This window comes from Argentina silus (assembly GCF_951799395.1).
Source record: "Argentina silus genome assembly, chromosome: 7".
Classification (NCBI taxonomy): Eukaryota; Metazoa; Chordata; class Actinopteri; order Argentiniformes; family Argentinidae; genus Argentina; species Argentina silus.
The window spans coordinates 21,432,378-21,445,490 of NC_139661.1; the positions used below are offsets into that span (position 1 = coordinate 21,432,378).

Below are 13,113 nucleotides of genomic sequence, written 5' to 3' on the forward strand. Positions count from 1 at the left end.
TGTGTGCACCATGTGTGTTTGCGTGTGTTTGCGTGTGCGTGTGCGTGTGCGTGTGTGTATCTGCGCGTGTAGCCTACCTTATCTCCTTTAGTCCAATCTGTCCACCATCTCTACATACACACGCCTGCCTGTCCATCATCTCTCTACATACCCACGCCTGCTTTCTCTCTCTCTCTCTCTCTCTTCTTGATTGTGTGATTTGCACAGTCATTCTGTCCTCTCTGCCTATTGTACCTATGGCCTGTGTGTGTGTGTGTGTGTGTGTGTGTGTGGGGGCGTTTGTTTATACTGATCTACGATGGTGGGTTTTAAGTGTGAATTAGTCCTCTGAATCGGAGCCGAGTGTTTAGCCGAAATCTGTCTGCTAATTTGTTTCCTCATGCATTCTATCCTTTTTGGGTATTTGCGAGGGAGGATCAACAATTCCGAGAATTTGGAACGGAGCGTATCAAATCACGTTGCTGCATTATCCCCCTTCCATGTTGGCCGCACAAATACGTCTGCACGATCCCGGCTGCACGATCCCGGCTAGTTTGGGTATTGGGACACAGACAATGTCTGTCTCGGGACTTAGAGAGCTAGCCAGGGGGTTACAGAGGAGACACAGCCTGCGTCTGGGTCAGGATTTAGAGAGCCAGACAGACCGACGGCGGATGGCACCGCTGATGGTCGTTTGAGACACACAAGGGTAGCCTTGCAGTTTGCCATCTGCCCACGAGCGGTTATCCCTTCTCTCCACGCGCCTGTCTGCCGCCTCTGCTGGATCCTGCCTCCTGCCTCCTGCCTCCTGCCCACGCCTCTCGGCCCGGCGGGGGAACGTCTGATGTCATTCGGGAGGTGGTGGAGGGATACGGCGGTGCTGTTCCCTCCTTAAAGGGCACCGCGTGTGACCCACCTGTTCTCACTGGGGGAGGGAAGAGGATATATATATATATGGAGCTCGGGAGGCAGAAGAGAGTGACAGGGAGGTTTTGTGGGGGAGAGAGAGCGATTATAGAGAGACCTGAGGGAGGGGGGGGGGGGGGGGGGGATCGGAAGCGGTAGAGAGATTAGGCAACACAACGTCAGCCTAAAGGGTACCACATGTGGCCCCACCTGCTCTAATCAGGGAGAACGGAGGGAGGAAGAGGGAGGCGGGGAAGGAGAGGGACGGGTCCTGAGGGATGCTGGATGGATAAGACAACACAGCGTCGTCCTCAAGGCACCGCGTATGGGGCCCCACCTGCTGTAATAGGGGGGAGATGGAGAGAGAAAAGAGAGAGAGAGAGATGGAGAGAGAAATGGACTGGCCTAGCCTGCTCTTAAGCCCACACAGAGAGAGGGATGTCTGCCCTTGAGAAGCCCTGCGGCGGCTGACCAGGGAGATGAGATGGGAGAAATGTGTTTTCTCTCTACCGAGGACTACGACGTGTTATTACAGTCACGCTGTGTCCTCCAGGCCCAGGGGCCTTTCCCCTAATACTCTTAAATGGTGTGTCTTCCTTCAGTGGCCTCAGGCGCTTGGTGTCATGTCATGCTTGGTGTCGTGTGTGTGTGCGTGTGCGTGTGCGCGTGCACGTGTGTGTTCGTTCTCTGAGGGAGTGTGTTTAGACCAGACAGTTTAACTGAGCTCCCGGCACATTTGTCTGAGTCAGGCTTCAATGGTGTGTGGTCAGCTGTGGGGGAATAGGCCTGTCATGACTCATCTGTGGGAAGGAGGGAGACGAGAGGGGACAGATGACACAAATCCCCAACCTGCGAGACAAACCCAGTACACACAAACAGACACAGAAAGGTCGTTGGTGTCATTGTTATTTGTTTACTGGCTTAGTTTGTATTCTACTGTATTGGTCCAGGGTGGCGTCTAGCTTCATCCATATCAATGATTTAAGGTGAGCAGTGTGAGCGATGACCTGTCTGTATCTCTGTCGCGGGGCGGGGGGCAGAGGGGGGCGTGGGGGTGGTGGTGGGGGGTGGGGGCGTTTAAATATTAATCACTGTGTCTGACAGCAGCAGTATTGAGTGTGACGGACACCTCTAGCTCTGCCTTGTCATTCACCCCAGGCTCCAATAAGCTCCCTCGATTAAAGGGGATGTTGCCTGCTGGGTGTCCACTCTGATTGAGTAGTTGTCACCGTCCTCCCCTTTTAACCAAAACAGCCGTCACACCCGATGAGTAATCGTGGCTGTGGATGGTCCAGAGACGGCGTTGTATCAGAGATGTGTGTGTGTGTATCATTTGAATGGAGACAGGCCTGTCTAATAACAATTAATATTGATATGAAAGAGGCCTCTTTCTCCTTTACTCCGAAGGTAAGGATCCTCATCATTCAAACGACTGGCACAAATGACATGTTTTTAATACTCTATCAGACTCCCCCTCTCCCCCTCTCCCCCTCTCCTCCTCTCCCCCCTGCATCTCTTTGCAGCTTTTTACCCTTTTTATGAGGGCAGCAACACAGACACACATCTGCATCTCAATAACACACACACACACACACACATACACACACACAGCACATTATCAAACAAACGGTGACAAAGTAAGTTACCCAGACGCGTCCACCGACTGAAAACCGCAAAGCAAGCACACAAAGCATGCACTCCCTTGAAGACGCATTACACCAACGCACGCACGCACACGCACACAGACACACACACACACACTTGTCAATAGAAGCAGACACAATGTGACATTGTATGTACCCACAGGTTTCCCTTCTCATGCTCATGCCCTTTCCCTTCTCATGCTCATGCCCTTGGACTCTTCTATTATAGAGCAGTGACAGGAGAAGAACAGTGGAGGGAGACTGTCGGGGGGGGGGGTCTGTCGGGGGGGGGGGGGGGGGGGGTCGGGGGGAGAGCAGGGGGGAGGTTTAAGGGGCGGTGGTGAATCGTGACTCCTCTAGATTCTATCTGTCATGTCTTCTCCCCTCTGGAGACTCACAGGTAGAGGTTTTGTCTGCCACACAGCCAAACAGACTTTTTTTTGGCTGCACAGCTGTTCTAGGGAGAGGAGGAGGAGGGAAAAAAAATGTGGTGCCTTTCAGTCGGTGGAGTTTTGGCCGACTCTCCTGGGTAACGGTTTACTGTTGGTTTCATAATAGACAATGGCTCATGACATCACAACCGGCTGTTGTTGCCGTGGCTCCGTATCGAGCAGAGCGACGCGTTGGAAAAGGGCCAGGGCTTTTATTTGGAGGGGAGATCTGGGCAGCCGCTGTGTATGAGCACCCAAGGACCGCTGGCACTGCTGGACGTAATGTCTGGGTTTCTGGATCATCCCTTAAAGTTATTGCTGGCATAAAATCCTGTGGTACATCAGATTGATATTACACACACATATACTCCTTTTAGAGGACGGAAGCACACACACACACACAGACACACCCACACACACACAGAGGTGGATGATCCAAGTGCACTTACTGAGCCCTGATCACAAGCTGAATCATCCTGTAGCCTGCTGGCGGCTAGCCAAGAGCACTGTGGAGGATGGTGCCTCTAACAACAACAAGCCAGCCCGCCAGCCCCATCCCTCCAGCCCGCCAGCCCCATCCCTCCAGCCCGCCAGCCCCATCCCTATCCCTCCAGTCCACCAGCCCCATCCCTCCAGCCCGCCAGCCCCATCCCTATCCCTCCAGTCCACCAGCCCCATCCCTCCAGTCCGCCAGCCCCATCCCTCCAGCCCACCAGCCCCATCCCTCCAGCCCGCCAGCCCCATCCCACCAGCCCACCAGCCCCATCCCTCTCCATCCTCTCAGACCGGCCAGGGGGGGTTCCACACACTGCCAAGCAGAGATGCCTGGGGAGATAAATTCCGCCAGAACTGAAATGAAAACTCTCACACACACACACACACAGTGCCTGATACACAGGTTCTGATAGCCTACTGGACCTGGTACATGATGACATTTCAATACTCTCTCCCAATTTCACTTTGTCTGTATAACAAGTCATTAAGACACGCATATATTGTAGCCTCTCTCTCTCTCTCTCTCTCTCTCTCTCTCTCGCTAACTAGCTCCCTTTCTTTCTTTCTTTCTTTCTTTCTTTTCTCTCTCTCCAGCCCTCTGGTCTTGACTCCCCTCTATCTACCAAAATGGGCCTGAGTTTCCCTGTGATACCAGTGACCTCTTATTGTGTGTGAAAGAACATCACAGATAGTTAGTCCTCTAATATCCTGTCTGATAGTGGGCCCTCTGTATCTCACACACACACACACACACACACACACACCTCTAGCACTGTGCGTGGATAAGATTAGACTTTGTCTGTGGGAGGATATGAATATGGTGTTCTCTCCCTGTGAAATTACACTGCAAAAAATCTCGCCAGAGTCAGACCATTACTGAGGAGAATGCTGGCCTCAATGCAGGCATGATGGCAGGTTTGGTCACTTCATGTTTCCACCAGTTACCTCTTAGAGAGGCAGTCAAATGACTAACAGCTTCAGTCAATGACTTTCAGTTGAGTTTCCTCAAATTCCTATCTCCCCCTCCCCTCCCCTCCCCTCCCCTCCCCTCCCCTCCCCTCCCCTCTCTTGTGCAGGTACAAGCTGATTCGTCGACGGGTCATCTGGCTGATTGGTCAGTGGATCTCCGTGAAGTTCAAGTCCGACCTGCGACCCCTGCTCTACGAGGTCATCCTCAGCCTCATGCAGGACCCCGACCTGGTGGTGAGACGCACGCACGCGCACACACACACACACACACACACACACACACACACACACACACACACACACACACACACACACACACCCACACACACCCAGTTGAATGAAGTGAGGCAGTGGCCAGGTCATACACTGCTTGCACTTGGAAGACCATTAGCTCTGAAGAGCCTTTTTGTTGTTATCGAGGATGTGAGTTGAAATTGGAAATCCATGGAGAGACTTCACTGACAACATGAAGACCCAATCGGTCTGCTCATCTCCAGGACACTAATCGTTTCCAAATAGAGCGTATAAACTAGCTGACGACAGCCAAGTTGCTGCTAATACAATTTGTCTCTCTAAAGTCTTAATAGCCAATTAGTCTCCAATCACTGAAAAGGCCCTAACTTGATTATACAGACCTTATATGAGAGTAGGTACCTACAGCAAGGCAAGGCAAGGCAACTTTATTTATACAGCACATTTCATACACGAGGCAGAGTCAAAGTGCTTCACATAAAAACATGTCATACAATAAAATGAAATAAGAAAAGAGTTTAAAGTTATAAAAATGCAAAAGTTAAAAAGTAAAAAAAAAAAAACATGCAGTAACATGTAGTTCCCTGTAATGTGGTATAGTAAAGCATATGCATTGCTTACGAGGTTCTCCCACACCGGTTTAGATTTTCCACTGAATACAGAATGTACTTTTTAAAGTACCATGTAGCGGCATCTAATTGCAAACGTGGTACGTTGTAAATAGAAGTTAGACAGTAATAATGCTGGAAGGTTGAATTGAAAAGGTTTGACAGGAAAGGTTTGGCCCGTCTCTCTGTATTCCAACTTCTCTCAGGCATTGTTTCTCTTTGTTGGGAGGCTGTCACTCTCGCATGTGTGTGCATGTGTGTGTCTGAATGATATGCATAGCCTTTATTTGCCCTTAACCCATTTGTGCAGGATGCTGCGCTACGCAGCATCGCATCTACCGCCGGTTTCTGCGTTGCGCACATATGAATTTACCGCCAGTTGCTGCGTAGCGCATTTTTTTGATTTTTTAAAACCACGTGAGCACCCAAATGTCGTGTGGTTCGCCGAACGCACTTGTATGTCTGATTGATTTTCCGCGACACGACACGACATTTGGGTGCTCACGTGGTTTTAAAAAATCAACAAGACCCACCTCATGTGTATTTGAACCAATGACAGTGCATTATATGCTGCACTCATGAAAATTACGACAAATCAAAAATGGCGGTAAATTCAAATGTGCGCAACGCAGCAACCGGCGGTAGATGTCGCGCGGCCTTCGGCACAAATGGGTTTAACAGAGTTGAGATTGCCTTCATCCCTGGTGCAGGAGGAGAAATCATACATTCATTCATTCATTCATTCATTCATTCATTCATTCATTCATTCATTCATTCATTCATTCATGCATGCATCTCCAAATACTCAATGCTAATAAATGAATACAAACAGGTACTTAAGGACAGGGGGGAGTTACCAGCAGACAGAGGGGAGTTACCAGCAGACAGAGGGGAGTTACCAGCAGACAGAGGGGAGTTACCAGCAGACAGGGGGGAGTTACCAGCAGACAGGGGGGAGTTACCAGCAGACAGGGGGGAGTTACCAGCAGACAGAGGGGAGTTACCAGCAGACAGGGGGGAGTTACCAGCAGACAGAGGGGAGTTACCAGCAGACGGTCTGGGACTGTTGGGACTGCTGTGTGTGGTGAATGTTGAACAGCCCCCGCCTGCTGCTTTGCTGATCGCGTGGCTGTCGTGAATGCCACTCATAAATAACAATTTCCCCGCAACCATCTGACTTGAACAGAATGGTATAAATACAGTCTATGATACTCTGAGAACAGAACCAAGCCGTTCATTTCAGTGATTGATGTCTTCCACAATCTGTCGCCTTCTTCCCCCGCATTGACAACTCATTTTCTCAGTTAATTGATGGTCCGTGTCGTGTGGTTGTAAGTTATAGTGCCTGCTTCATTGGGGGCCACATTCCTGAGTCTGGTGTCCAGGGCCCCTCCATCCTTATTACCCAGACATGGTCTACACCAGGGGTGCCCACACTTTTTCGGCTTGTGAGCTACTTTCAAAATGACCAGGTCAAAATGATCTACCTACTAAAAAATGCTAAATATATATTGCGAAATATATACATGCGAATGCATGGTGACACGTGACCCGTAGAAGAGAAGGCTCAATTGCCTCGTACCGTGCTGAAGCGCAAATGTCCGTCGTAAATGTCACGCGATCGAGCCGCACTACTCTTGCGATCGACCGATCGACCGGTCGATGGTAATCGACGTACATGCTTCATACTTATGGTCCCACAGGCTGGTCTTTAATTGGATCCACCGACTGACCAAACAATCATTTATATCTTCCTGATCAATACCTCCTACAATTAAAACATTTTTTTATTATTATATAGTGTTTATTATTATTATATTATTTATACAGAAAATGTAATCATGTAAATGACTCCCGGATCACCGTGTTTCATAGGGAAGTAAGTGTTGATGAGAGAGAGAGAGAGAGAGCTTTTCCTCAGGGGAGAAATCACCGTCTCATGAGGCTTCGCTTTGACACCATCAGCGCTCTGAGATGTGTTCTTCTCTGCTTTGTACAGTACCAGTCAAAAGTTTGGACACACCTTCTCATTCAATGGTTTTTCTTTCTTTTTTTAAAATTATTTTCTACATTGTAGATTAATATTGAATACATCAAAACTATGAAGGAACACATATGGAATTATGTAGTAAACAAAAAAGTGTTAAACAAACCAGAACATGGTTTATATTTTTGATTCTTCAAAGTAGCCACCTTTTGCTTTGATGACAGCTTTGCACACTCTTGGCAAGGTGTGTCCCAACTTTTGACTGGTACTGTATATATGAAATGCCATCGCTAAATATCTCATCACTGGAGGTGAACTAAGCTGTTAATATAAGTCTGAGCCTCTGAGTCTTGGGGAATGTGTGAGAGAGATGAGAAGACAGGTGAGAGGGAGTTTATGCTAATCTCGGTTGTTTACTCCCTAGTGATAACATTGGTTGGAGTAGCCTGGAAGCCACTCGTGAGAAAGGACACACACACACACACACACACACACACACACACACACACACACACACACACACTGATGTGCGCACAAACACAAACACATTTGATATTTATCAATGATATTCATGAGGTGACTCACTAGCAGATCATAGATCCCCTCGTAGCCTGTAGCTGCTGTAGCAGCCTGTCAGTATGCCAATTCCTCAGCCCTGACTTCACCAGCAGGTTTCCAAACCAGCCTGATTTCCTCCTCCTCCTATATTTATTTACCCCTAGCCTCGGAAAAGGAGGCTGCTAAAAATACTCTTTCAGCATTTTCATTCCTTTCAGGGGCCTTCGTTTGCACAGCGGGAAGGAGAGCCGGTTTTCTAGAACGTTCCGCTAAGCCAGCTTTAAGTTGGCTTCACGCTGTGGCACACTTTTGCCCACTTTGGCCCACTTTCTCGTCTCTGTCGTTGCGGTCTGTGCCATGTGAGAGCCGGCAGGAGTGAATTGTGTCATGAACATCAAAACCACTTTCCTGCTGTAGTAGCTGCAGAGCCGTACGCCCCCTGCTGTGTGACCTTTGAGTAAGGTGTGATGTGTGATGCCGTAGTTTTGACAGGATAGATGATGTGGAGGGGGCGAGGGGGAGGGGGGGAGGGGGGGGGGGTGAAGCTGGAATGGAGGACACAGCGGAAGCTGTCATCAGTTGTTTAAACAGATTGAAATGTTTGAATTCCAATGGGCTCATTCTGATTTATAAGTGTGACAAGGTGAAATAGCCGGCTTTGGAGGCAGACATGTTCTCCTTACCGCGTGTGCGTGTGTGTGTGCGTGTGCGTGCATTGTGTGCGCATACAGTACTGTACAATGTACGCAATACCGTATGAGACATTATTCCAGTCCTTCTCTCTCAGCGAGCAGTGAAAAGGACCAGACCTAGTGTAGCCTCATACCCCCCCCCCCGCCCCCCCCCCCCCCTCCCCCAGTCTGCAGCTGTCGTAGAGATGAAATGCCGTTTTTATTCCTCCTCATTATGGGAGGAATTGAACCTCACCCTGGGCTGCCTGACATTCAGTGTTTCAAAAGGAGGAGAAGAGCAACTGCTGTTATTACTTCACGCCGCAGCGACTAACCGCATTTATTCATTTCACTTAGAGCTCCTGAGTCACAACATCACTGCCTCTTTCACACAGATGGTCTGTTGTCAGCCGGGCTTCCGACTTCCAGCTTCACAAATTATGCACACACAGTTTATATATACACACACACACACACACACACACAAATATATTTTGATTATCAATGCATGAAGTAGTCTAAAACTTGTGTTTACACAAAATGTATCGTGTTGAAGGGGTGATCTGCATCTGTGCAGTCTGTGTCTGTTTGTGTGTCTGTCTATTGAACCACTTGTGTGTGTCTGTGTGTACAGAATGTTTGCGTATGTGTGTGTGTGCATTGCACTGTACAGTGTGTGCGTGCGTGTGTGCGTGCGTGTGTGCGTGCGTGCGTGCGTGTACATGGCTTTTTGGAGTGTCTCTCTACTCCTCTGACCTGTGATGTAATGGCAGAGAGTGTACTGATTCTAACCTGAGCTGACACACACACACACACACACACACACACACACACACCCTCGAGGCCCAGACGACATTGTGTGTGCGTGTGCGTGCGTTCGCTTTAGAGTAATTGCACAGCAGCGTAAAGCGAAACCTTATTTCCTGCTAAAATAATAGAATTAGCTTCCCTACTACCAGGCAGTTCTAGTACCAGTATGCATAGAAATACTGCATACACTTTGCTTTCAGAGATCTGAAAGAGTTCCGTGCGTGTATGCGTGCGTGCGTGCGTGTCTGGGATGATTTCCATAGTAATCAGTCACGTCTCTTCTGGTTTTGGCTGGGGGATAGTAGGGGGATGTTTGCTACTGCCTGCTGCCTCCTCTGCATTTAAAACTGCAGGTCGATTCAGTGTTCACAAGGGAGAGAGGGAGGGAGGGAGGGAGGGAGGGAGGGTGGGTGGGTGGGAGGGTTCTAGAGTGGTCTTGAGGAGGGGTAAGAGGGAGGATGAGGGATATAGGCGAGAGAGGCAATGTACACACACACACACACACACACACACACACACACACACACACGATGGATTCCTGCTTCTTGCCCCAGACTACTTTTCCTCCCCTCGTCTGACCATTACTTCCTCTGGCAGACGTGAGTTTTATCACTCTGGCAGAGGGAGAGTACACCAAAATACAGATGGGAGGGGCTGCTCCACAACACTGCATTTGTTCTCACTCACAATAACACACACACACACACACACACACACACACACACACACAGCTTTACTTTTACTTATTTTGCTTAACTCCAGCTGTTGCCTCTGTTGTGAGGCTGATACTGGCCTTAATGACAGTTATTCTCTCTGTCTTCTCTCTATCTATCTCTCTGTCCTCTATCTATCTCTCTATCTGTCTCTCTCTCTGTCCTCTCTCTCTCTCTCTCCCTCCCTCCCTCCCTCTCTCTCCCCCTCCCTGCCTCCCTCTCTCTCTCTCTCTCTCTCTCTCCCTCCCTCCCTCTCTCTCTCTTTTCAAGCACTTAATAACCAATGTTTACCTGTTGTTTACCTGTTGTCTGTCCAAACACATGAATCCTCCCCACTGATGCTCATTTGTTGTGTCACATGTCTAGGTGCGGATTGAGACGGCCACAACCCTGAAGCTCAATATCCTTCTCCTGTGTTTACCAAACACACTTCATGTATAGACATTTTTGCATGAATATTCTGCTTTCTTTAAAAAAAAAAAAAAAAAAAAAAGAAAAAGATCATTAATTATCACTCTCTCTCCCTCTGAACAAATGCATCGACAAGTCCTCAATGTCATTGATAGTGAAGTGAAGAGACGGGTTAGGATTCGGGTCTGTAGTATGAAGTCACTCGGGGAACATGTTCAGTTGGCCCGCAAGACCTCTCCTTGTCACTACCTTAACACATCATCACCTGTGGACGACTTTGAGTTCCGGACCGAACAGTTCCTACCGGTGAGGAACCTGGAAATCTTGCGGAAATGGAAATGCAGTGAAATGAAGTTTGAAGTGTTGTTTTATTCTGCCAGTGCTTTCTCAGATTGAATGTGTTATTGAATGGACGATATGGATAAAAGCTCTGGATGTTAGAAATAAAATGGAGCTCTCTTTCTCTCCCCTCATCCCTCCCTTCTGCTTCTCTTAACACTCTCTCTCTCTCTCCCTGTCTCTCTCTCCCTGTCTCTCTCTCTCCCTGTCTCTCTCTCTCTCTGTCTCTCTCTCTCTCTCTCTCTCTCCCTGTCTCTCTCTCACTGTCTCTCTCTCTCTCTCTCCCTGTCTCTCTCTCTCTCTCTCTCTCTCTGTCTCTCTCTCTCTCCCTGTCTCTCTCTCTCTCTGTCTCTCTCTCTCTCCCTGTCTCTCTCTCTGTCTCTCTCTCTCTCCCTGTCTCTCTCTCCCTGTTTCTCTCTCACTGTCTCTCTCTCCCTGTTGCTCTCTCCCTGTCTCTCTCTCTCTCTCTCCCTGTCTCTCTCTCCCTGTTGCTCTCTCCCTGTCTCTCTCTCTCTCTCTCTGTCTCTCTCCCTGTTTCTCTCTCCCTGTCTCTCTCTCCCTGTCTCTCTCTCCCCCTCTCCCCCTACAGTATCTGGAGTCTATATTCGGATTGTTGTTCCAGCTGCTGCAGCAAGTGACAGAGTGTGACACCAAGATGCAGGTCCTCCATGTCATCTCCTGCGTCATCGAGAGGGTCAGCATCCAGGTGAGAGGTCAGGGCGTGGTCTCCACCAAGTTCAAAGGTCACGACACAGTAGGTCAAAGTAGAGAGTCCATAATGTCCGAAGGCCATAATGCAGGTCAAAGTTGAAGACGGGGTTCATATGGGGGAGGCCCTGAGTGGGGGAGAGCTGTTAAAGATATGCTCATCTCATCACTCGTTTTTGTTTGTTTGTTTGTAGAGTTGTAAAGAATAGCGCTGCCTGAAACAGAAGAGAACAGCATCCAGTGCCTCTCCCCTCCCCTCCCCTCCCCTCCCCTCCCCTCCCCTCCCCTAGGGGGCAGCCCTGGCTGTCACCCGTTCACGCTTCAGGCCTGGGAAACAAAACAACTGCCTGTCCCTGGAGAACGCAAGTCGTTCTTCAGTGTTTCCGACCGTGGCAGTTATAATTCGATATTTTGAATTTGCTTCATTCATGGCGGTTTGTCAGCCGTGAGTTCTTAGATAAACTCACTTTGTATATTTTGTATGACGAGTTTCTCTTTGGTCGCCTACGTGCTGTAATATCTTGTTCTGGATCTGTTACATCTTCATCCGATCGTGAAGCTAATCTGCTAAAATGTCAGTCTCTTTTCCCTTCTTCTCTTAAACCGTCTCTTGACTTAAATCCCTCACCGAAACGGCCTTCTTTCGGGTAGACTGTTAGTCTAGTTCAATCTCCTCCAGTCTAAAACGGTCCTGTCTTAAACCGCCTGCTTTATGCGAGAAGAAAGTCCCAATGAATATCCTGTCACTCCTCAGAGCCTTTGAAGCGATGTAAGAAAGGAGCGATGGAGAAAGCGAGTAATGAAACCATCAGCGGAGGAGATGATGCCAGATATAATTCTTTTCTTTTTTTTTCTCTTTCTATTTTCCATATTCACAAATTACCCTTTAGAGATAAGTTGGTTCCCTCTCATCTTCTTTAGACCTTTTGAAGTGGATTTTTTTTTTCTTTTAAGGGCAGAAGTGGAAAGCTGCCTGACTGGGTGATTAACTACATCTCTGCCCCAAACCAGCTCCTTAAAATGGTGTAACGTGCAGGAAATCCCAGTACTGAGAGAGCGAGAGAAAAGTCAGTTTAGAGTCCATAATTCAATTTCCTTTTTCTTTTCTTTTTTTCTTTTTTTTAAGCATCCTGGGAGTCTTAGTTTTGACCCACTGCACCAGAGCACTTTTGAAATCAGGAAACGGAGCCACTGGCTCCATTCGGGACCCGTGGTCCTGGCTTCATCTAATAAAGATAGCAGCATTTCCAAAGAGGGATAGAGAGAGGTGAGAGGGAGAGAAAGAGGTGAGAGGGAGAGAAAGAGGTGAGAGGGAGAGAAAGAGGTGAGAGGGAGAGAAAGAGGTGAGAGGGAGAGAGAGAGGTGAGAGAGAGAGGTGAGAGGGATAGAGAGAGGTGAGAGGGAGAGAGAGAGGTGAGAGGGAGAGAGAGAGAGAGAGAACTGTTTTGGCGAATTGGTTCTGTGCTCTACTGTAGAGTATGATGGTGGACGTCTGTGGGGAAGTGTGTGGTTAATTGAATATTTAGTTATTCCTGTCTTACCACCGTCTTGCTCCATGAACACATTTCCGGGACCATTAGCAGCTAGTGAAAGGGTTTTTATGTTTGTTTGGTGTACTGATGAAGACAGGGTT

The 13,113-nt window shown here is 48.5% G+C and overlaps 1 protein-coding gene across 1 annotated transcript in view; it reads left to right on the top strand.

Moving 5' to 3' along the window:
- The window catches only part of ipo11 (importin 11), a 116,324-nt gene that overhangs the window by 36,903 nt on the left and 66,308 nt on the right, over positions 1–13,113 (top strand). Inside the window, exons 16-19 of the mRNA XM_083674001.1 lie at positions 4,531–4,657; positions 10,389–10,421; positions 10,464–10,739; positions 11,362–11,478. Coding sequence (XP_083530127.1) covers positions 4,531–4,657; positions 10,389–10,421; positions 10,464–10,739; positions 11,362–11,478 — 553 coding nt within the window. The remainder of the gene's footprint in view (positions 1–4,530; positions 4,658–10,388; positions 10,422–10,463; positions 10,740–11,361; positions 11,479–13,113) is intronic.